The sequence below is a fragment of the Episyrphus balteatus genome, chromosome 4 (assembly GCF_945859705.1).
Source record: "Episyrphus balteatus chromosome 4, idEpiBalt1.1, whole genome shotgun sequence".
Taxonomy (NCBI): domain Eukaryota; kingdom Metazoa; phylum Arthropoda; class Insecta; order Diptera; family Syrphidae; genus Episyrphus; species Episyrphus balteatus.
The window spans coordinates 26423859-26449104 of record NC_079137.1 but is presented as its reverse complement, the minus strand read 5'-3'; the positions used below and the strand labels follow the sequence as shown (position 1 = coordinate 26449104).

General features: G+C 31.4%; 1 protein-coding gene across 3 annotated transcripts in view; it reads right to left on the bottom strand.

Moving 5' to 3' along the window:
- The window catches only part of LOC129920149 (uncharacterized), a 52981-nt gene that overhangs the window by 24302 nt on the left and 3433 nt on the right, over positions 1–25246 (bottom strand). Inside the window, exon 1 of one of the 3 annotated variants that reach the window (XM_056001370.1) lies at positions 11029–11458. The exons of 1 other annotated variant lie outside the window; for it this stretch is intronic. In XM_056001370.1, the coding sequence (XP_055857345.1) occupies positions 11029–11076 (48 nt within the window). In that variant the 5' untranslated portion in view covers positions 11077–11458. Of the gene's footprint in view, positions 1–8410; positions 8711–11028; positions 11459–25246 lie in introns of those variants that run through there. One more of the 3 variants, XM_056001371.1, reaches the window with a different exon arrangement.

Below are 25246 nucleotides of genomic sequence, written 5' to 3'. Positions count from 1 at the left end.
AGTATAGCCTTGGAAATTGTTCATTTAGAAGTTCGTCACAATACTGTTGCCACCTGTGCTGAATTTCGTCGTTTTCCACAAGTAGTTGGCCTTGAGCATTGCTAATGAACTTTGGCGAACAGATCTTCTGAGCATTTCTTCTTCTTTGATCGCTTATTTTGAAGATGTTTGCACCCTTATTCACGTTTTGCTCTTGAACAGCACCAGGAGCCGGGGTAGAAATTTCATCTAACTCCCGATATACGATTTAAGGCGTGACTTTTGCTCTGTATTATTAGAGTGGCACTTCGACGTAGCTTTTAAATCCATTTTCTTTTTACTTACAACTGCTTTAGCTTCATCATTCCACCACTATGTTTCTTTCGCTTGTTGATTTTGTCCTTTTGAAACCCCTAAACAGTGTTTTGGCTTTATCTATTCAAGTTCGCTGTAGGAGATCCCACATACTTTGTGCTGTACTCTCTTCATTTCGAAATATATTGGTGTTGTTATACAGATAGTTTTGTATATTCGAAATATTCATAGCTAACAACACAACGCTATGGTTTAGTCGTGATTGCTGAATATGAAGCTCAACTGCTTCGAAATGCATTCAGGGACGTGTCGCGTTTGTTTTTAATTGTTTTTAATTTTGTTTAATGTAAATTTTGAATAAATGTCTACCGAACATTTTTCAACATTCAACATTAATTTGTCATTATTTATGTATATACTTGTGTTTACAAAATTTTGAACCAATACTTTAAATACTTCTGGGGCAAAAACTTATATACATATTTTAATCACAATGCAACGTTAATTGAATATAAGGTTGTAGTATAAAAGTTCTTTTTTATCAAAATCAAACGTCACTGAAAATTAAATTAAATTATATTTGTGTGTTAATATTATAAGTATAAGTTTTTAGATTAAATTAGTATACATACTAGTATGTAGCTCCTTTTTTTTGTGTTTACGAAATTCTGAACTAATTTATTTTCTGCTTCCATATCCATTTTGATTTATTTTTGTGTTTGAACTAGTTTGTTTTAATAGCGGGTCCAGAAGTTACTATTTATTTCTTGAACTCCAAATTTACTTTTTAAAACTATTTTATATTACTACATAATATTGTATTTATTACAAGAAAAGTTCAATTATTTTTTTTTAACAAAAAGTTTTTTTTTCATTTATCTCGACAATTTAACATATTTAACCCTCTGTAGGCACACCTCTTTTTTGTGATGGGATAGGCACACGGGCGCGAATTTGGTTTATACTTTTTCATGTCACTAGAACTTTTTTCGGTCAAAATATTTTATATCAAGTATGAAATTGATGTAGAATATTCCGAGGAATTCGAATATTGTATTCAAAATTCCGAAAAAAATATTTTTACCCTTATAAAGACTTTTTTGTGACCACTTTTTTGAAAAATCGTAATTTTTTTATTTTTGCCCTGCCAAATTCGCACCCGTGTGCCGACAGAGGGTTAAGATTACAACTTTTAGGGTTAACATACATGATATATCAAACTATTTCACGTTCTGAAAATTAATGTAAAGTATACCATACGCAAATGTTGTTGTTGGTTTTGGTGTTATTTTTACACAAGCATCCTCACAAGGAAAAGGAATAGTCATAGAAGTTGTGACTTGCGACTACTCATATGGAGGAGAATCGGGTTATAAAGGTTTTATTTTAATGCTAAACGATACTTTTTCAAGCATTGCTGGCAAAATATGACAAGAACAGAAATTATTTTCATGCAAAACGACACAAGGCTCTCAATTTTTTTGTTTTTTTTTAAAGATTTTTAGAAAGTGAACTATACCATTCGGTAGAGTACCAAAAAGTAATTTTTTTTTTTTGTACGATTCTTAGTTTCTCGCATAAATTCTTGAAGAAAATCAGGATTATAAGAATAAAAATATTTCAAATCGCTTTTCTGAAAAACCCTGGGGCCCAACTATGTAATTCGATTCTACAAAAAATGTGTTCGAACTCGCAAAAAATGGATCTCTGTAATTCTGTAAAAACTGAAAATTATACAGCTCCAGTCATGTCAAATCTTTTTTTGGGTTTTATTTGGAAGATTTAGATTGGTTTGACTAGGAAGTACAATTGAAATTAGCTTGCGAACAGATGCGAAAGTAGCAAAAAGTTACATAGTAGGATTTTGCTAAAATTTTCTTAGGGGAGATCTGCTTAAGATGACATAGTCGGCAAGACGCCATATTGGCATTTTCTCAGCAACCACAGTTATTATGGTTCTTTTAAACTCGCCCAAATGTACAGTTTTAAAATGTCAGTTTCTCAATTATTGTTACTTTCCTTAGTTTGAATTTTGAAACAGTGTATCTTCAAGAGCAGACAGAAGAATTTTGCACACGTAAATTTTTTTTTTATTAAAAGTTCTATCGAAGATATTTCCGTTAAGGTGGGTACAATGTTGTATCTGAAGTATTTTATGAATACAGAAATTTGTGTTTTATGAAGTTTTTGTTTTAGTTAGGTTACAGATCGTGTAGTTTTTATGCTTTTAAGATCAAAACCATTTTTGATCATGTCGGGTAAAATGTCATGACTCATGACGCTCGTCCGTCCAAGTTGACATATGTATGTTATTTTACCCGGAACGTAGTATAAAAAGCTTGAAAAGTTACAAAACGACGCATATTACAAAATAATGATGTGCAGCTCAACCGGACTTTTCAGAACATAGTGACGTATGTGTCTTGCATTAAAATTGAGATATCCAACATTTCGCGTCCTGGAGAGCATTGGCTATGTTGCTAGGCATGCACTACATTCACTTATTGCCACGCATTGTGTGCCGCTGTTCCTCACAAAATGTAACAATTTATTTGCGAGCTTTGCAATTAAGAATTAAGAAAAGAGGTATGTCATCTTATCCAAAGGTAATATGTCATCTTACCCAAAGGTATGTCAACTTATACTGATTTGAGGACCAAATGGGAGTCGTATGAAATCTCCAAAAAATATATCACCGAGGGACAAAATCTCCAAAAAATATAATCCAACTTGCCAATATCTCCAAGAGAAAATCTCCATGGACAAAATCTCCAAAGAAAAATTTTTTTTTTTGCCAAAATCTCCACGAAATCTCCAAATCCCCAGTGTCCAATTTCTACTACTAACGCCGGCCGTTGCTCTTGCGGCATGGATATGACATTCTTTTACAGTTATGGCATTGTGTTTTTGAAGAACAAATTATAAATGTACTTGAAATTTGTCAAAATTATTAATAAATGGAAGTGTCTGTTGATTTTCATAACAAATGTTACCATGGATGGGATTATTGTTTGAAGATGAAATAAAGGACGAAAAAGCTAATAATAATAAGGTAATAAAAAAAGCTATCATTTCCATTCAATAAAAAAAAGCAAATTATTATGTCCAAGACAAATATGTTCAAGTAGTGAATCATGCGATTAGGGAAACCTACACTATCTCCAAAAAATAAAATCTCAATCGGATAAAATCTCCAGAAAATTTTTGACCCCATGGACAAAATCGCCATGGGGAAAGGCATCCAATGGACAAAATCTCCAATAAATAATTTTTTCTCCCATTTTCTCCAAATCCCCAAAAATCTCCAATTAGCAAAAACAAAAACGTAATAGAATGATAAAAAAAAACACTGTAAGTCAAAGTAAAATCAGAACTAAACACGACAATTTTAAAATCATAAAGGTTCTTCTTTTAAAACGGAATAGAACTGTTAGCAACTGTTATAATAATATGGGTTGAAAGATGAAAAACAGGTATAACAGGATTTTTTGGAATCAGCATTAAAAAATACCTTGAAATCATGTATCATATGTGTATATAATACCATAGCCTATTTTTGCTAATTTTGAAAATCTCCATTTCGCGATTTGACCTTGAAATCGCGACAAGCGGACATGAGATTTTTCTAGACTTTTGAGATATGTTATAGAATGGCAAAAGGAAGATATTGAGCAAAAAAAATTTCTACTAACATTCATTAAGAGATTTACCCCTTTTTTTTCCTTATTTTACTGTATTATTTATATACTATCCGTTTGAATTGGGCCTATGTAAGTTAAGTGCTCCTCATGCTAAAAATATTTTTTTGCTACAGCCTAGTTTACAGTTCAGGGTAACAGAATCGCACCCATGCTTAACTACACTGTTAAAATTGTTGGGGTAGTTTTTACGAACATTTTGGTTAAAGGCAATAAAAAAATTTTATTTAAATTTGATACTTTGAATATCAAGGGACACGGTAGTCCCCAGCAGAGAACCAAACAAGTCGAGTATTGTTTACGAACATCGAGTACTTACTCGAAAAAACGATCTCGAACAAACAGAATCAACACAACTCAAATATGTTCGAGCTTTACTGTTCACGAGTATGATGACTCGTAACGTAAGTTACCCTACATTTCAAACGAGTTCAAACGATCATTTTTCTCTTCGAGTAAAATCGAGTAAAATGATCGTGAACAAAATGTTCATGATCAATGTGATCGAATTTACTCGAACTGGAAAGGAAATGTTCATTGTGTTCGAGGGTGGTTTTTCTTGTAGCATAAATAAAAGAGAATCAGTTTGGTACACAAAAGCAAGTTACATATACCTTCATGCTGACTCCCACCACCATCCAGCAAATTTGAGATCCGTCGTTTCCACACTTTTTCAACGTGCTCAAAGAATTTGTGACAGCGATCATCTCAGCACAGAACTTTTGTTGTTGGACGAAGTCCTAGAAGCGAATGGCTATAGTAAAAAGCAAAGATCGTGGAAGCCATCTTCTTCACAGGAAAAGAAAGAGTGCCAACTCGACAAAAAAGCTTTCCTGCCTTATGTAAAGGGTGTAACCGACAGAGTGGTGTAAAATCCATATTTTTACCACCCAAAAAGGTGATAAGCTACCTAAAATCACCAAAAGATCAATTTCCCCTCGAAACACCCGGAGTATATGCAGTACCATGCAGTTGCGGTTCTTCATATGTAGGACAAACTCAGAGGAGTATTGCTACACGCCTGAAAGAGCACATTAGCGCTGTTAGCAAAAAACAAAGGGAAAAGTCTGCCATATGTGAGCATATACTCGATCATCCAGATGAACACCACTGGATCCATTTCGATCAAGCTAAGGTTCTAGCAAAAGAGCCTCACTATATACCGCGCCTGGTTCGTGAAGCGATTGAAATGAAACGACATCAAAATTTTAATCGGGACGACAGTTTTAAGCTTTCTCGTACGTGGGACCCCTTAATAAACTCGTCACGTTCCATACAATTGCCGCTTCACACCAACAAGGATACAGTGAGTACGGTTTGCTCCCAACTTGCAAGCCTGCAACTAAACACGGAACCTCCTACGCCCCGCTACAACTTGCGTAGCCAAAATCGCTAATAACATCTCGCTGGCAGTTTCCCGGTGACCACGCTCATTGCAATTTGAAGCGAAACGTTCGGGGTGAGTACAGTAGTGAACTCACTTTATATTTACATATATATAACGCGGATAATCCGAAAAACCCTAATAATGTCAAGTTACATTTGTTTTATTTAAATTAATTTATTTGACAACATAATGAAATGAAGAAAAACATATTAGAATAAAATTGAATAAAATACAGAAAAAAAAGAAAAATTAAATAAAACTTGATGTTAGATACAAAAAATTAAATAAACTAAATTAAGTTAAAAATTATGACCTACTCAGTCATTGATGAACCCTTTCTAAAACCACAATTGTAAAATTAAAATAACCTGCTTTAATTGCAGTTGTACCGCAAGCAACCAACCCTCAAAACCTAAATAAAAAAAAAATATGCAACAGGTACCTATAGAGCGTAGAAATTGGAAGTGGTTGTTTTCATTGTTCAAACTGTTCATGATTTTTCGATCACGTTCGATCACTTCGATCACTTTCGATCATGTCGAGTAAAGCCTTTTGTTTATGAACAGTCGATCTGTTTACGAGTAATTTTGTCAGTGGGTATTGAGGACCGAGTATACTCAAGAGTTCAAACAATTTGTATGGTTTTGTTTGTGAGTATTTTTGTTTATGAGTAAGATGATTTACGAGTATAGAGAAAAAACGATCGAGCACGAACGATTATTTTAAAAAATTAAAATTGTTCGAACAGGTTCGAACATACTCATTTGGATCTCTGGTCCCCAGCCAAGTTCTCTTGCAACTTTTGCACTACACCCTTAGTAACAGGAAACATACTGCGGCAGACGCGCAGTATGAATACCTAGTTGCTTAGCGCGTCAGCTCGAACATGCCACGCGACGATCCATTCGAAATGGGTTTTTAGTTCGCGTTTAAATGTTAAACTGTCAAGAATTTTGTGAAAATTTTATGTTTTACCTTGTTGCATGTTTTATTTTTTCCTCTTTTTGAGTATTTGGTGAAATAGAATAAAGGTACATAGTTGCTGCTCGAGCACGTGAAGTCTGTGAATGTGGTTGCTTGGCGAAACTTAAATTCAAAGTGCCAAACTGCCAACTGTTCCGACTGTCGCGGTAGACAACTCATTTTTACGCGTATTTAACTGTCAAATTTGCAGCGGACGAACCTGATGCGCGTGAAAGTCGCGCATAATGAAAACGAAGCTTTATAGAGCACTTCTGACTATCGTTAAATCTTAAAACTTGGTAGAATGGTATAGCCGGTAGTTTGTAGAAAGGAAAAAATTAAAATTTCAGTATTCTAGCCAGGGGGCGTGGTTACCTTCACACAACTAATAAGACTTTAAAGAATCAGGAAATATCGAAAATTTGAGATTTTCTAAGGAAAGGTGCTAGAATACCCAAATAATATAGATTTTTAATTAAGCAGGAATACCTTGCAAAACGTAGTGAAATCACAAAAAAAAAACATTACTGTTAAAAAAAGATCCAAGTTCTCGTATGTTGAAATTATGCTGGCACAAAAAGTACTGAGATTTAAAAGTGTACCAAGTTCTAAAGTTTGGTTTTAAATTTGTATCAATTAAATTTTGATCGTTTAAAAAATCGGCAATTAGAAGAAAAATTGCCAAGAGAACAATCAAAATTTAATTGATAGGTACAAATTTGGAACAAACTTTTGAACTTGATACACTTTTACATCTCAGAACTTTTTGTGCCAGCATAATTTCATTATAACCAAGAAAAAGTTATAATTTAGGTGGCTAGGAATTAGTTTTGTATTAATTTTTTTTTTTTTATATTTTCATACATAACGTTTTTGTGTTAAAAATAAGGTTTTTATAACAAAAAAAAATTGAAATTAATAAAAAAAAATATTTAAAAACTGTGTATAAAATCAAAAAAGAAAATACAACAAGACAAACTGCCAACGTGCGCAAGCATGGTGTGGTGGCCGAGTGGTTAAAGCGATGAACTGCTTATTCAATGTGTTCGAGGTTCGAGTCCTGATATCGCCGAATATTTTTTTTTTAATTTTTTTCATCTTAAATTTATGTAGGTATAATGAATGTGTTTTAAAACGAAATATAAAATTACAGATTTCATATGAATTTAGCAAGTTACCAAAAGTTAAAGCAGCCATTTTTTGATTTTAACTTTAGTAAAATGTTAAGGGATATGAAGTTGTTAAAATCGTTTAAAATAAGCAAATTCTTCTTTTTAACTTAGTAACTTACTAAAATAGCTTTAACATTTTAATAAATCGTTTAAAATTTTGTGTCATTTTTTTTTTTAATTTAATCCTAGCACCCATATTAAATGTGTAATCGGAAGGTTAAAAACTACGACAGAACTTTTGACCGTGTAGGCTACCATCATCTGGTTCTTTGTTGACTATAAAGCGGCCCATAATCACCACACTTGTGTGCACACCAGTGTACTGAAAATTGTACAAAGAAGAGATCTCAAAGAGGAAAAATTAGCAGAATTCGCAATCACGAATTGATATTTTATTGAAAAAACTACCGACGCTCCGCACTCAACAACAATTTAGATACAACAACATAGTAATTGTGTGCGCGCATCCCCATAGACATCACACCGATACAAATAAATCAAAATCTTTTGATTTTACTCGCTCCTTGTCTGACACCGAAAATCGGTGTCCAATTTAGCCCACATACAGCACACATATCCGCACACCGGCACAAGAGTTTCCTACCTGGGCTGAATTTTTGTAGCTAATGTCTTAATACTAAATTAATTTAAAGCAAAGGGCAAAAATGAATAATCATTCCTAATTTTCAAAATCTTATTTGCATAGGTACCTACAAATAAAAATTAAATAAGCTGAAGATATTTCGAAAAATAGCTCAATATGTTGCACACATGACACGAATAAGAATGTGTATGCATTGTATTTTTTTTTTTTTTTTGTTAAGGTACGCACAGTATTGAAAAAAAAAACTCAAAAAGAATTGTATAGCACTAAATTAATTAAGATACCCACTCACCTCCATTTCAATATCATCAGATAGATCAACAATGATAGCAGTATCCATTTTGATAATCTTTTTAATGAAATGTCTTCTTTTTATTAACTTCACTTTAGTTCTTGCAAGACAAAATCTTCTTTCTTTTCTCTTATTTCCATTTACTGAAAATATAATAACACACCAGCCAAAAACTAACGCAATCTTCAAAAAAAAAAATTGAATGTGGGCATGTGAGAAAGAGAATTCTAGGAACACACTGATACAAAAATTATACCGGTCGCGTATTCTTTCTTTAAAGCAATACAAAAAAATGCTCCGCCAACGATCTACGACACACTAGTTCAGTTGAAATGAAATATGAAACTAAATGAAACACGAACAAAAGAAAAAACTCGATCTCACACACAGAACAAGGCCAGCCACAAAAAAAAATTTATTTTATATACAGATTACAGTGGTTGTAGATGAGTGAGTAGAATATATATTTGAAAATATTTATACAAATACAAAGGTATATTATGTCTGTATATATTAATAAACTGAAGCCAGTACTTGCGTATTGCGTTCGTGCTTCATGGATATGCATGTGCACATTTTATTTTGTATATACTATGTACAGAAGAGAAAGAAAAGAAACAAAACAAAAAAAATGAATCAGTGTTGCCACTGCGATCAAGTTGTAGTGATTCTATCTGTCACTACTTGGAATTGGAAAATCTTTGCGAATTATAAAATACTAAAAAAGTAGTGACTTGTTGAATTTTTGCAACAATTTAATTAGGTATTATAAAACATAAACCGGTACACTTTTAGAGAAAAAACGTGACAAAGTCAATTATTTTGCATTTACATAATTGAAACAGGCGAAAGTACCTAGAATAATATTTTTTTTTAGGTACGCTTAGAACTGAAGCCTAATGGGACTTTTCACGAGTCGATTTTTGCCGTGCGGCGAAGCTTTTCGACTCGTGTGAACGTAAGTCGCAGCCCAACAAACGTAGAACTACAGAAAAAACCGGTGAAATATGTACGTAAAAGAAGTACTTCTTTTCCACTGAAAATAGATAGGAGCTCGGGAAAAAACTCAGTTATATACTTTCTGTAGGTATATAAGAATACGTGAAGCAGCTATCTCTTTCTTGCATGCAAGTTGAAATAAATTTCTCCTCCATTTAAAGTACAGACAAATGTACTTTAAAAGTACATCAGCGAAGCACATCTGGAAGTTCTTCTGATGTATATTTACCAGTACTTTTTTAACTACAGAAAAACCACTTAAACTTGTTCTTTAAAAGTACTTTTATGGAGTAGTATTTCACCGGTTTATATCCGTACTGCTAAAATCCATATTTTAATTTCATTTGAAAATAAAAAAATCTTTAAAACAAACAAACAATTCTTTTAAACAATTTTTTGTTGAGAACAAAACACATAAATAAAAAAAGATCCCTGGGCGCGCGTCTGTGACCTGGCCAGATGAGAATAGTGAAAAAGAAAAAAAATGCTCTGCACTTTGGTGGTGGTTTTTGTATCTTTTTTTTGATTTTTTTTCTAAATGCACAAGGCTGGAGCTGTGAAGTGGTGTCAACCTTTTCCGAGTAAACAGCAAAATAATTAGCAACGCATTTTGATGGTGGAAATCAATTTTTGTGGCGTGCCGAAGAATTTGTGTGGTGGATTGTTTAGAGAAAATATTTTTCACAAATAACACTGGGAAGATTATTTATTTTTTTAAATTAAATTGTTTTATTTTTCATTATTATTCACCAAATGGAGCACAGAAAATGTTTTTTGATTAAGCCTAGTACGCTGATCGGGAAAAATTTTATTTCTCATAAAAATTTTTTCTCGGGACAGATTTTGTCTTGAATATTTTTTCAAGCATATTTGAAGCCGCCGTAAAGAAAAAGTCTCCACTTAATTTTGCGCGGACAAATAATGTTCGAAGCATTATTCTGCCGGCAAAAATTGTGACAACTAAATAAAATAAAGCATAATTGAAAAAAATTCAAACATAATTAAGGTGGACTCTTTAATAAATTACTCTTTATTAAATTAAATTTAAGAAAATATAAAATGCCAAATCAAACGTTACGAAAGAGACAAAACTTTGTGCATTGCATACATCGCGCTCTTTTCCTCCCATTTATCAAAGAAGATAAATATAAATAAATATTTTTTGAGGGGAGAGATTTTGGTAAATAAGCAAACACATACATCCTCAAAGTAGACTTTGTTGGTGGTTGTATTTTCCCCTAAACTACTGACTGAGGTATGGTTTGCAGGGTCATTTGTATCGAATTCGATACAATTGTATCGACTTTTCCATGCCTGGTATGTACAGAAGAGAAGAAACAAAAAAAAAAAAAAAAATCAGTGTTGCCACTACGATCAAGTTGTAGTGATGCTGTCTGTCACTTCTTTGAATTGGAAAATCTTTGCGAATTATAAAATACTAAAAGTAGTGACTTGTTGCATTTTTGCAACAATTTGCATTTACATAATTGAAACAGGCAAAAGTACCTAAAATAATTTCTTTTTTAGGTACGCTTAGAACTGAAACCTAAGTAAACAATCGATTTTTTTTTTATCAAAAAGAACTTTTTAACACTCAATTTATAATGACACTTACTAACCTCTATTTCAATATCATCAGACAGATCAACAATGGCAACGGTATCCATTTTGATGACTTTTTTAATTTTTTCTTTATGAACAAATATGTCATTTTTTTTTTGCTCTCATTTACTAAAAAGTATTCAAACACAACGCCAATGGCAACTTAAAACTAACGCAATTTACAAAAACAATTCGAGAATACTATGAAAACACAGATATAAGAACAAATCATACAAATTGAGTATTTTTTTTTCTTGTTTGAAAAATATCAAGCATTGAATTGTTAAAGAAATGAACATAACCGCTCTCCTGCTTAACCTGCGACATACTACTTCTTCACTAAAACTCAACAAAACATGAAAGCAAAAATAACTCGATCTCATACACAGCTACACAAATTCATATTTTATAGTAGAGATATAGAGAAGTAGTAGCTTTAGGGAAGGGCCATTTTTTTCACTCGGAGTTGAACATAACTTGAGAATTTTTATATTATATTTATATTAAAAATTCTCAAGTTGTGTTCAACTCCGAGTGAAAAAAATGGCCCTTACATGTTTGTATATTATGTTTGTATACTAAAATACTCAAACGATAACCAGTAAAATACTTGTGAAATGTATATGTTCATAAAACGCGCATGTGTAAACAAAAGAATAAATGGAACCAGTGCACAGTGGGTTCCCCCATAGGTCAAAAATAAAAAAAGTAAATGTCAGTTTTTTTTAAATCCAATGATTAAACAACGTTCTACAATCTCACATCGAACCAAAACCAAAAAAAGTTTGACGGTTACCCCTTTTTTCATTTCTTAATAGCCATTCAAAGTCGGTATATAAAGAAGCTACAGTTTTCTTATCGCTGCAGTTATAAGGTGTGAACTTGCGATAGTGAAAGCGGGTGTTAAAAAATTGTGAACAGTATAAAATTGTTATGGATATTAAACGAGAAGGTTAATACTTCCTAAAAACATAAATTATATTGTTAAATAACATTAAGGCTAATTGTAATGGGGCTCGTTAGCGAAGCAATTTTAATCATTTTTATTTAGCTTAGTTTTCATTAAATTGGAGATTTAGTTGATTTGCCTTCGAGTGCCCTCTACAATTTTAGTTCTCAAATAAAGAGTACTGTCCTACCTTTCGAAATAATAGCGCCGTTTTTTTCCCCTTTTCGAGTAATACAAGTTTAAATGACGTTACACGGAGAAAAAAAAATTACAACGTAAAACTAAAAAAATTCCTTTTGCACTATTATTTTAATAAAAGACTGAACTAGAGGGTAGGGGTAAGGTGCTCAACTGACAGTCAGGTTCCATTTCCGGCATTAACAATTTTTTTTTTATTAAAAACAAAAATTTTTTTTTGACTTTTTTTATTTTTCTTCAAAATAACGAAAAATTTTAAAAACTGATAACTGATAATGATAATACAGGCGTTTCATTAAAAAAAAATGGTCATTATATTTTTGACCGCACTTTGTATGGGAGGGTACCCACTGTGCAGTGTTACCTCTCTCACCAAGTTGTAGTGATTGTTTTTTTCACTACGTTCAATTGGAAAATATTTCCGAAACAAAAAAAAAAATAATAAAAGTAGGTAGGTAGTAACATTGGAATTTTAGAAAACATGAACCGGACTTTTTTTTAGCACAAAAAAGTAACAAAGCCAATTATTTTGTTACTTTATTAACACAGGCGAAAGTCTTCTAAACATGAATAAAAAGAGAAGGTACTTTTTGCATCGCATACATGGCTCGTTTTCTCTCACTTACAAAGAAGCGAAAGACTAAAGCATTAATTAAAAGGTCTTTGAAATGAAGTACTAGTGCACACTGCACAGTGCACTTGTATAAGGTAATATTAAATTAGGAGTATACATATTATTATGGTAATATTAAGGGCAATTTCATGAAAACTCACGTTACAATCAGAAAAATTTTCCAATACATAAATAGATATTTTTTTTGTCAGTTTGAATATAAATTGATACGAAAATATTGTTACGTTACATAAATCGGACACGACAGTATGAAGTTTTTCTGTAAAACTTGAGACGCAACTATAATAGGCATGAGCTCGCATGGGCTTATGTCAAAATGGCATGTGTGAGTTGTCGAACACACACAAATTTTATGGGATAGCCATAATGCGTATATGCGCGATTCTTTAACTTTAACCGCACGGCATGAGTAAATTTCTCAGAAGAAAATGGATGCAAGGGGTTGGAAGAATTATTTTAATTTTCACTCAATAAAAATGTGATACAGAAAAATAATAATTGTGACAGAAAGGCTATGCGCGCATGTGTTCATAATGGTTAGTCCTCATGTTTTCAGAAAACAGGACGAAGCAGTTGGTTCGATTTTGACATAAGCCTATGCGCGCTCATGGCTATTATAGTCGGGCCTTTAGAATCTTAATTTATTTTAAGCTTTTATAATAAGTGACAAAACCAAATATTTGTTCAATATTTCGGGGAAAAAATTCGATAAAATATACATAGGTAACTCACGTTACATTATTTTAGTAACTCATGTTGAGGGCCGGTTATAGCGATCAGGAAAATGCATGGGGAAAAAAGAAGCAGTACCTATGAAATTGAATATTTTTTCCTGATGGTCGTTTATAGCGATCAGCAGTGTTGCCAGAGCTAGATATGAACATTTGACTCGCTTCTTAAAATTTTGATTTACGATTTATCGTAATTTGGCTCTTTTAATTTTGAACTTGGCGATTTGAGGCTCCTTCGAAACCAAAGGATTTTACAATAAAAATGCACCAAATATGTGAACAGAGACAACCAATTTGCATACTTTTCCATGTATTACAAATTCAATTTAACACCCGTTAATGAGCTTAAAACCCAGAATATATCAACAAAATGAAAAACAAATAATTATATGAAGAGGTTTGTGTATTTTCATACTTGCAGGCAGCTGCTTGTGTAATCAATTTATATTGAGGAATTTGAATGAACAACAACAACTTGTGTGTGTTACCACCAAGTTCATAGGCTGGAGTTATAGCTATTTCACGGGGACCAACCCGATCATCAGACTCCTTTCAGTGGTGCTAAGTCGCTTATGTTCAATTGATTTTGAAAATTGCCCGAGCTGGGCTTGAACTCACGACCTAGCGGTTGGGAGGCCGACGCACTACGCTTCGCACCACCGCTGCCACTTGAGAATTCATAACCCCGAACAGGTTTTCCAATTATCAAGTTCACTTGAACCGACTAGCATTTTTATTAACTCAGACAAGTCTGTTATTGTTCATTCGGTTTCTTTCACTTTTTCTCCAACTCTATTCGTATGACAACAATTCGTTGTTCGTATACAAGGAGGGAGATGAGCGGAAAGAAGTTGACCACTGGTCAAATTTTTAATTCATTATTAGAAGAGGTTTGTGTATTTTCATACTTGCAGGCAGCTGCTTGTGTAATCAATTTATATTGAGGAATTTGAATGAACAACAACAACTTGTGTGTGTTACCACCAATTACACGGTGTAACACTCAAAATATACGCGGGCGGAGACCTATCAGGTTTTGTAGAGCTAGTCGCACTGAATACGAAACGGTATTTGAAAATCCCCTAACACCCCCAAAATCTGGAGTTACGGGCAAAAAACGGTTTTTTGGACCTTCACCCATTGAAAAAATTCTAGCTTCGACAATTTTGTACCCATTTTCGATTTTTTTACAGTTTCTGATAGAAGATAAATATACCTTTATAACAATGTGTAAAACATGTAACTCGGTTAAACCACTTAGAATTTATAAGATGTCAAAGTTCAAAAATTCAATTTTTTTTGTCATTTGCCCAACTTCGGCATCAATTTAAAGTATATGTTTTCAAAACAACATGCTATTTAAAAAATATATTCTAAAACTATATCTATTTTCCAATCGATCAAGGTATTTTTTATGAAAATCACTTCAAAATTGGCTTAGAAAAAAAAATTTTTCGATTTCAACCCAGATACAGAAATTGGAACTTTTAGGTATAGAACAAAAATGTTGTTTCGGCACGTAGTAGGATAAGTTGGGCGCCAGGATTTGATGAAGGGTTTTTGTAGAAGAGCTCAATACAAACATTTTTTTTCTTTGGAAGGGGGGTCTATCTCCCCCCGTTTAGGTGGGAGGGGCATTTTTCTAAAAAAAAATTATCAAAATAAAAAAAAAATATTAAAAAACAACGGCAGCACTTACATTAATAAATGATACCATTTCCAAAAGGTAAAATTGTGCATTTGATTCTAATTTTTAAATCAATATAATATTCCCAATAGTTTTTGAAATAATCGATTTCAAAGTTAAAAATAGGGGAAAAAATTTTTTTTAAAACTCATTTTATACTATTTTTGGCCAGACTGTGAATTTTAGTAAATAAATTACTTAAACAGAAAACTGCATCAATTGATTCCTTATCGAACCGTGAAAACTATGTGTTTCTATGTCTTCTAGTTTTTGGGAAAATTGAAAAATTATTTTATCAGATTTTTCTTTTTTCAAAATATTTTTTGTTTTTATTTGTTTTTATTTTTCAATTTTCTCAAAAACTAGAAGACATAGAAACATATAGTTTTCACGGTTCGATAAGGAATCAATTGATGCAGTTTTCTGTTTAAGTAATTTATTTACTAAAATTCACAGTCTGGCCAAAAATAGTATAAAATGAGTTTTAAAAAAAATTTTTTCCCCTATTTTTAACTTTGAAATCGATTATTTCAAAAACTATTGGGAATATTATATTGATTTAAAAATTAGAATCAAATGCACAATTTTACCTTTTGGAAATGGTATCATTTATTACTGTAAGTGTTGCCGTTGTTTTTTAATAATTTTTTTTTATTTTGATAATTTTTTTTTAGAAAACTGCCCCTCCCACCTAAACGGGGGGAGATAGACCCCCATTCCAAAGAAAAAGATGTTTATATTGAGCTCCTCTACAATAACCCGTTATCAAATCCTGACGCCCAGGTTATCCTACTACGTGCCGAAACAACATTTTTGTTCTATACCTAAAAGTTCGAATTTCTGTATCTGGGTTGAAATCGAAAATTTTTTTTTTCTAAGCCAATTTTGGAGTGATTTTCATAAAAAATACCTCGATTGATTGGGAAATAGATATAGTTTATGAATATATTTTTTAAATAGCATGTTGTTTTGAAAACATAAACTTTAAATTGATGCCGAAGTTGGGCAAATGACAAAAAAAATTGAATTTTTGAACTTTGACATCTTATAAATTCTAAGTTGTTTAACCGAGTTACATGTTTTATACATTGTTATAAAGGTATATTTATCTTCTATCAGAAACTGTAAAAAAATCGAAAATGGGTACAAAATTGTCGAAGCTAGAATTTTTTCAATGGGTGAAGGTCCAAAAAACCGTTTTTTGCCCGTAACTCCAGATTTTGGGGGTGTTAGGGGATTTTCAAATACCGTTTCGTATTCAGTGCGACTAGCTCTACAAAACCTGATAGGTCTCCGCCCGCGTATATTTTAAAACCTCATTTTTGTAACACCGTGTTATATTTGAAGTCTGATAAACAAAAGTTATCTGAAAATTAAAAAAAAAATCAAAAATCTCCTACCACAAAAAATTGATTTACGCTCCAAAATTTTCCAAAATCGGCTACTTGCCTATAAAATATTCTGGCAACACTGGCGATCAGGAAAAATTATGTCAATTGACACATACGACATACGTAATCTACCCACTCTCTTTTTTTTCCTGATTGAAATACAGACCCAAAAAAAGTTTTTCGTTTGGGTGGAACAGGAAATATTTGAAGCACTTCAATGGAACAATTTGTTTCAAATATTAATCAGCTGGCACGAAAAATAAATTTGCATCATAAAAAAAAAATAAATAGAATTTTAGCAAAAAATAATAATACAAATTCTTTGAGTCATTTATAATCGATTTTCGTAGCATTTGTGTTTCAAATCGAACGAAAACATAACAAAATATCTACCTACATATTTTAAATTTTTTCTTGATCGCTATAACCGTTAAAAAAAGTGGTTGTTTGTAAAGTCGGATTACGGACGATAATTTTACGTTCAACTTTCTTGTACATTATATCACTTTTGTATATGAAAAGTTTACAAAAAAAAGACTTGTGGCACTCGAGGACTGCCGCGGTTAAGCTATTGCATTGCAACAAGGTCACATTTGAAAACATGCATACACAGAATCTAATGTCATATCATAAACTTCTACAGAGTACAGACCAAAAAATAAGAAAACACAAGAATACATTTTCTCTACAATCGCAACGCAACGCTTTACTCGTTCACAAACCACAACAAGTTGAACAAGAAACAGAAGAATGGGAAGAGAAAAGAAAAGAAAATACACATAATTTTTTTTTTCTTCTGATTTATTCTGCAGACGCAGCATTAATGGTCTTCTTCCTTACTCCTCTCTTTGTTGTCTAACACAATTTATATAACCCTCTCTTTCTGAACCAAAACCATTCACACATCCATGCAAGCTTCGTACAATCGTATCATATGCATATACACACATACCATCATAAGTGTAATAATTTTTCGTTACGTTTTTTCTTGGTTAGCTCCCCATGCAAGGCCTGCGTTAAAATCTATGCAATAGCTTAAAAGTTTACAAAAAGGGTGCAAATAAAAACGTCAAAAACTTTTTAAAAAAATATATAATATACAGGGTGTCCCAAATGTAATGGATCAAGCGAAATATGCTGATAGGCCAGCTTTAGGGATCTCAGAATTTTGTAACTTATTCATCCCATATCCTTGCGGTTTTCGATTTAATGGAGTTTTTGTGAAATTTGCTTTGTTGAAAGCAAAATACGAGTACTATTGTAAAGTCGGTATTTTTCAAATTTTCACAAAAACTGCATTAAATAAAAAACCGCAAGGATATGGGATGAATAAGTTTCCAAATTCTGAGATCCCTAAAGCTGGCCTATCAGCATATTTCGTTTGATTCATTACTTTTGGGACTCCCTGTATATTATAAGTATATTATATATTTTTTTTAAGTTTTTCATGTTTTCATTTGCATCCTTTTTGTAAACTTTTTTTGTAAACTTTTCATATACAAAAGTGATGTAATGAGAAAAGAAAAAAAAGGATTTTTTTTTTCTTTTTCTTGTAAATTATGTTTGGATTCAAAAAGTAGTTCTGTTTTTTAAAAAAACATAAAGATATAAATATATGTAAGGTCTTAATCTTAAACTTAAGTACTTTACTATAATAATTATTGTCTAATAACACTGGTCAACAAGGTTTTTGCCACAAGAACCAAAATATACTTTTCTAGTAGTTTTTGGGGTACTGAATCCGAATCTGAAGACAGAAAAGTTTGATTGGCCTTCGTTTTTGAAATATTACCGTTAGAAAATGTCAAAAAACGTAATTTTGGCTGTTTTCGAGGTTATGTTTTTATGTGGAGTAATTCATTATGAATAAATTTGTAACGTTGCCTATAAGAGCTAGTTTTATTCTTTCAAAAAATGTTTAAATCTTTCCGATATCTCTTTTATTGCCCGAGATACTTAAAATTTAAGTAGCGGTCTTTGAATCAGAAACAACACTGGCCAACCAAATTAAACTTTTTTTGCCACAAGAATCAAAATATAGTTTTCTAATGGTTTTTGGGTTGCTGAACTCGAATCCACAATCAGAAAAATTCTATTAGCCTTCGTTCTTGAAATATTACCGTTATAAAATGCAAAAAAAACGGTTTTTTTATAACGGTTATATTTCAAGAACGGAGGCTAATAGAACTTTTCCGATTGCGGCTTTGAATTCAGCAACTCGAAAACCTTCAGAAAAGTATATTTTGGTTCTTGTGGCAAAAATTCTGTGACCAGTGACTTATACTTTAGATTAAGTTTAGTTTCTCTTTGGCTTATTAAATGAAACTTAAGATATCTGGAGCAATAAAAGAGATATCGGCAAAATTTAAACAGTTTTAGAAAGAAGAATATATGTTGTTATAATAACCGTTACAAATTTGTTTATAATGAATTACCCCACATAAAAACAGAATCTCGAAAACAGCCAAAATGACGTTTTTTAGCATTTTATAACGGTAATATTTAAAAAACGGAGGCCAATCAAATTTTTCTGACTTCAGATTCGGATTCAGCACCCCAAAAACTACTAGAAAAGTATATTTTGGTTCTTGTGGCAAAAAAAAAAGTTAAATTTTGTTGAACAGTGTAATTTTTTTTACAAGAAAGTTGAACGTAAAATTATCGTCCGTAATCCGATTTGAAACACAAATGCTATGACAATCGATTATAAATGACTTAACTGACTCGTGTTTCGTTTGTAAAGCTTATTGAAGTAATTTTCGAGAACTGGAACAAAGCAAAACAGAACAAAATTTTGTTCAAAAGACGATTAGTTTGGAGTCTCATAGTGATAATCGTCACTGATATGGGGAACTACCACGCAAACAAAGCGGGCTAATTAATTATCACACGGATATTAAAAACTAATAAATCCCAATTAATTGGCGGAAAGCAAAGCGGAAAAAAAATTGCTCACATGAGAATCTATTTGAATTGCACAAGCCAAACGCGAAGCGGAAAAAAATTTTGCCCACTGGAGAATCAATTTTTTTCCGCTTCGCGTTTGGCTTGTGCAATTTAAATAGATTCTCATGTGAACAAATTTTTTTCCGCATCGCGTTTACCAAGTTATAACATAAACATCTTTGGTGTTCTGTATTATCATATAATTGCCAAAACAGGATTTTTTCATTTAATGTATTCAAATGTTTATTCAAATGTTTTAAAAAGCTTTTGAAATTATTGTATAAATGTTGAAAATTGAAGTAAAACCAATTTTTGAAAATTGTTCTTATTTCACTTGGACTAATTTCATGGCACCAATTGGACATTTAATGAAGAAACTTTCGAAAATTGACGAGTGTTCCAGTTTTGAATACTTATTAAAGTAATTTTCTTATATTCACTCGAATTTAAATGTTTTGGAGATTATATTGCGAAGAAATTTAGAAGATGAGAGTTCAGCCGCATTATGAATTTTGGCTTTCCTAATTGGTTATAAATTTTTAATCGATGGGCCAAAAGTCCATAGGAATTTTGTGTGAACTTTTGACCCACTTGGGTGGGTTGTAAGTTTATAATTGATTTATGGAGCTATGACCCACACTAGTGAGCCAGTAGTCCATTATGGACTTTTGGCCTGTGGACTTTTGACCCTGCACCGTCCTAAAAGGACACTACCTCATAGGTAGACACGCCGTATTATGGTACCTATTTTTTTATTTTTTCGATCGCAGACGTAAGCGTTTATCCATAAAATGAACATAAGTAATTCAGGAGAAATCACAATGCACTTTACCAAACCAATCGTGCCAAGATGCGGACGGGAAGACCTGTGGTTTTTGTACGAGTAACTATGTACTAATAGCCCTCTTTCACTTCCAGTTTGAAATTTTCTTTAGCTCGATGAGTAAAGCGTTTCTGCAGTGGACGCCTGGTCTATATTTCAAGAAATGCTATTAGTTTAGAAAAAAATTAAACTCAGAATAGTTATTATTTTAAATGCATGTTCCCTTAGGTGAGTTTCAGGAAGTTTTTTTTTGTAAAAAGAGTACTAAGGCGATCCACTATGGGACCGACCAAACGATGAAAATCATATTTAAATTCCATAACTTTTTTGTTTCTCAATATTTTTTTTTTTAATTTGGCACAAGTATACAATGATATGTTTATTTAAACATGTAATAACAACCAAATTATCTATGTATGTATTTAATATAATATTTAAAAAAAAACTGAAATAATAGGATACAAAACTATATTTTAAGCCGTTATATTTTGTTTAAATATATATTTGAGTTAGGTATCCTGGATATTACATAATTATGTATGTATATAATTTTGACTATTTGGCTGTACATTAAAGTTGAAATAGGGTGTTTTCATAAACGTCTGCCTAACTTAGGCCTGCGGTAGTCGTGTTCATAAAGTCAGATCTGCGATCGGACTAACTTAGTCCAACTGCAGTTCTGCTGTTCATAAACGTCAGTATGTCGTCAACATCGGGCAGATTGCGCAGCCAAAATTTTATTGCTGCAGAACTCAAGAAGAAATTTATTTGACTCTTGATTCGATTTTTTTTTGTTAATAAATGTAAATATTATTAAAAAAAATGAAAAGCAAACATATTAATTAGGGTGGTGCAAAAAATGTTTCTTTTTGCATTTTTCGAAAAATTTAAATTTTAATGACACAGAAAATTTCTAAATCGTGTTTTTTGAGATAATGAGTTTGTATTAATTTTTTTTCGTATTAGGGTGGCTCTAAAAAATGTTATCTTCCACAGTTGCTTGAAGAATTCCAAAAAAATCAACGTGGATATTGTTTTGACCAAATTATCGAAGAAAAAAAAAAATTCTATTAGGGTGGTTCAAATTTTTTTTTTTAATTAATTACAAAAAAAATTATTTTTCACTGCAGAGAAAGTTTGTAAAACATGGTTTATGAAATATAATGTAAAATTGGGGTAGTTCAGAAATAAGGGGGCTCAGAAAAATGGTATATTTAACATTTACGCTTGGAATTCAACCAAATTCAATTTAATTAATTCCGCATGAATTTAATATTTCTATAGCAAAAACGCACTTAACAAACTTTCTGTGCACTAAAAATCATTTTTTTTTTCAAACGCATAAAAAAACTTTCTTGAACACCCTAATTAAAAATATTTTTTCCATAGATAATTTGTTTTAAATGTGAACTACTCGGTGTTTTTATTATTTTTTTTTAGAAGAAAATATTTTTTTTTAGCCACCCTAATGTAACACGGTTTACAAATTTTTCGTGTTATTAAAAACAATATTTTCGGGGACTGAAAAAGAAATATTTTTTTGCTTAAACAAAACTCATTCTGTGGTAATTTTAAAAAATTTTTTTTCTGACGTTTATGAACACTCAGTGACTGCTGAAAATTGTACCAACGCAGGCTTGCAAACTTTCTGCAGAATTGGTGTGTTCATTAATGCAGCAAAGCAGAAAGACGATTGGACAGACGCAGATTTCCGACGTTTATGAAAACACCCATAGCTAATGTATGGTCAAATAGTCAAAATTGTAAAAAAATTCGACGAATTATTAAAAAAAAATATTTAAGGCACACATTTTGCATTGATTTTTTTTTTCAATGCTGAAAAAGAAAATATTTTATTTGCAACACAAATTTTTTTATAACAAAATATTTTATTTGCAATAAAAATTTTATTTTCAATGCAAATATTTTTCACTTGCAGTAACATTTTTTTAATGCAAAATATTTTTAGTTGCAATAAAAATATGCAATTTTTTTTCAGTTGCAATAAATATTTTTTTTTATGCAATTTTTTTTTTATTTGCAATAAATATTTTTTTTTAATTTCAAATGCATTTTTTGTAATTAGCCCAGGAAAAATAGATTTTTCAAAGAAAAAATTTGTAACAGGCTGATTTTTGGTATACAGCTTGGTGTTAGGGTGGTTTACAATCTATGAAAAGTCCTAAGGTTTCCTCTGTCCGCTAGTCCCATTATAAGGGGTCAAAGGTCAAAACATTTTGGACTCTACCAATAATCAAATTTAAACCTAACGTTAATATTTATCTGAATTCTACATATTTCACCATACCAAAAACCAATTTTATAGTCAGTTTAAGTTCTAACGCTCGGTTAAATTTTACAGTTGGGAAACTCAACTATAAAATTTAACAGAGCGTTAGCTTTTAAACTGACTTTTAGATTGGTTATTGGTATCTTGAAACATGTAGAATTTAGTTTAATATTAAAGTGAGCTTTAAATTTGATTATTAGTAGGGCCCTTTTTATTTGAAAAAACGGTAGGTTTTAGACGAAAATTGTTTTCTACAAAATTGTAGCTGAGGCTATTTTACAAAAAATTGTGCACCGTTTAGAAATTACTTCAAACTCGCATATGTTTTTCTTAATATTTTAATATATTTTAATCAAAAACATGGAATAGTTTGAAATGTTGTAATGTCTAAACCAGACATGTCAAACTCAATGGTTACAAGGCGCCAAAACAGCGAGATAAAAATTTGTGTGGGCCGCAGATCATGTTAAGCTACAATTTTTATATGTAAAACAATTTTGTAAAAAAAAAAACAGAAAGAATGATGAAACTATTTATTTTTCATTTACCATTTTTTTTGTAGGTTAACTCAGAATATTCGCTTCCTAGTTCACTTTAAGAAATCACATAATTTACCCTGATTTAAGTCACGAGATCTTATAAAATTTGTTATTTTGTTTGGTTTTGTCCCATATTTATTTGTTGATTAGGAAAAAAGGAGGTGCATGTGTGCCGAAAGCTGTGAACATAAAATCTAAATTATAATCTAAAACTCAAAATTAATAAAAATGTGGAACGGACCGCAAAGATATTCGTTGTGGGCCGCATGCGGCCCGCGGGCCGCAAGTTTGACATGCCTGGTCTAAACGGTAAGTGATACAATAAAAACTTTATATGAAAATTTTTGTAGAATAACCTCAGCTACAATTTTGTAAAACATAATTTTTGTCTAATGTCGAATTCCTTTCAATTTTTTGAATCGCCTCAAAAAAATCGAATTTTTGGTCTTAAAAAGGAACATGAAAACAGACCGAATTCTTTTTGCGATTGTATGTGTGTCATTTGGCAACAATTTTTACACGAACGTCAAGCTGAAACCAAAACAATTTCTGCAAAATAAAACCAGAGATTCCTTTGATCAATAATTTTGTTTATTTTCTTCGGTAATATAGATTTATGTTAATCAGAATCAAAGGGAAATTGCAGTTATTATTAAGATCTGAGTGAAGATGAAGTAGAAGGTTATTATTTTGGCCGTATGCTGTGGTTTTACAGAGAAAAAATTTTCTGACGACAATTACGAGAAGAAAAGTCACAGTAATTTGACTTTTTCACAAGAACTATGCCAGGAAAAAATATATTTTGATCGCACATTGTTTTTTTTATTTATTTCATATTTTTCCGCAATAAAAATACGATATTCAATTAAAATTTACTCTTTTTTTTGAAGTTGGTGTTCTCAAATAAACAAACAACACGAAGAAAACTTTCAGCTTGACGTTTGAGAAATGTCAAATGTTCCAAGTGTGTGTGCAAATCCGTGTAAATCTCTCAAAAAAGAGGGATTAAAAAAAATTCGAATTCTGCTTCGTTTGAGGCGAATTTTTTTTTCTATGGAACATGATTTTCAGAAAAAATTCGCTTCGAGATCGCCGAAAATTCGATTTTTCAATTGAAAGGAATTCGACATAAAACCCACTTTTTTTTCTCCATAAAAAATTCTGTCGGAAAGAGGCGTAAGACATTTAAAACGTATCGTCGCTGTTTTAGAAAACCGGCATAACTCAAAAATTGTTAAAATTAACAACAAGCGTGTTGTAATTTTATTTATATTAATATTGTGGAGTAAAATTAACAACAGTAATTTGTCAAATCAAAACCGAACCAGCCTATTTTTCAAGGCAGAAATAAATTAAAAGAAAATTAACAGCCGTATTTATAAACCCATCATAGATAGTACATAACATGCACTCTTTATAATGCCTTTAAACAGAAATTTCCTATTTATAAAATTTATGCAACGTTGCATAGAGGTTGAATAAGCTAAAGCGTTTTCCGGTTGTTTAAAGTCTGAATAAGAATATTTTTTTTTTCTTTAATGTCATTTGAACATTTTGAATTTTTTGTTCGCAGTACACCAATTTGTGTTTTTTTTTATTAATTTTTCTTTTGTCACGCCTTTTGTTTTTTTTTTTTTCTTTTGACACAGAAATGATTTATGTGTATTTTTTATTTATATTGATGTTTTGTTTTTTTGATTATATATTTATAAATGTGAACAATTTGTAATGAAAAATTGTTTGTGTTTTTTTAATGATTTTCTTCCTTGGCATCGGGCAGATTAAGTTGTTTGTAGTGATAAAAAGTACTAATTTTCTCTTTTCAGTATTTATTTGGACACAAACCTAGCATAACTATTATTTCTAAGAAAATGTTTTATAAATAGAAATTTATGTAACGTTGCATAGAGGCTACATAAAACTTTATGCATAGTTAATGCAGCCGTTTAGAGCTGTTAAGCGAAATCTAATAAATAAGGCTGTAAATGCTTAAAAAAATAAAAACTCCGTAGTTGTCAATAGTATGTACTGTGTACATTATCAATTA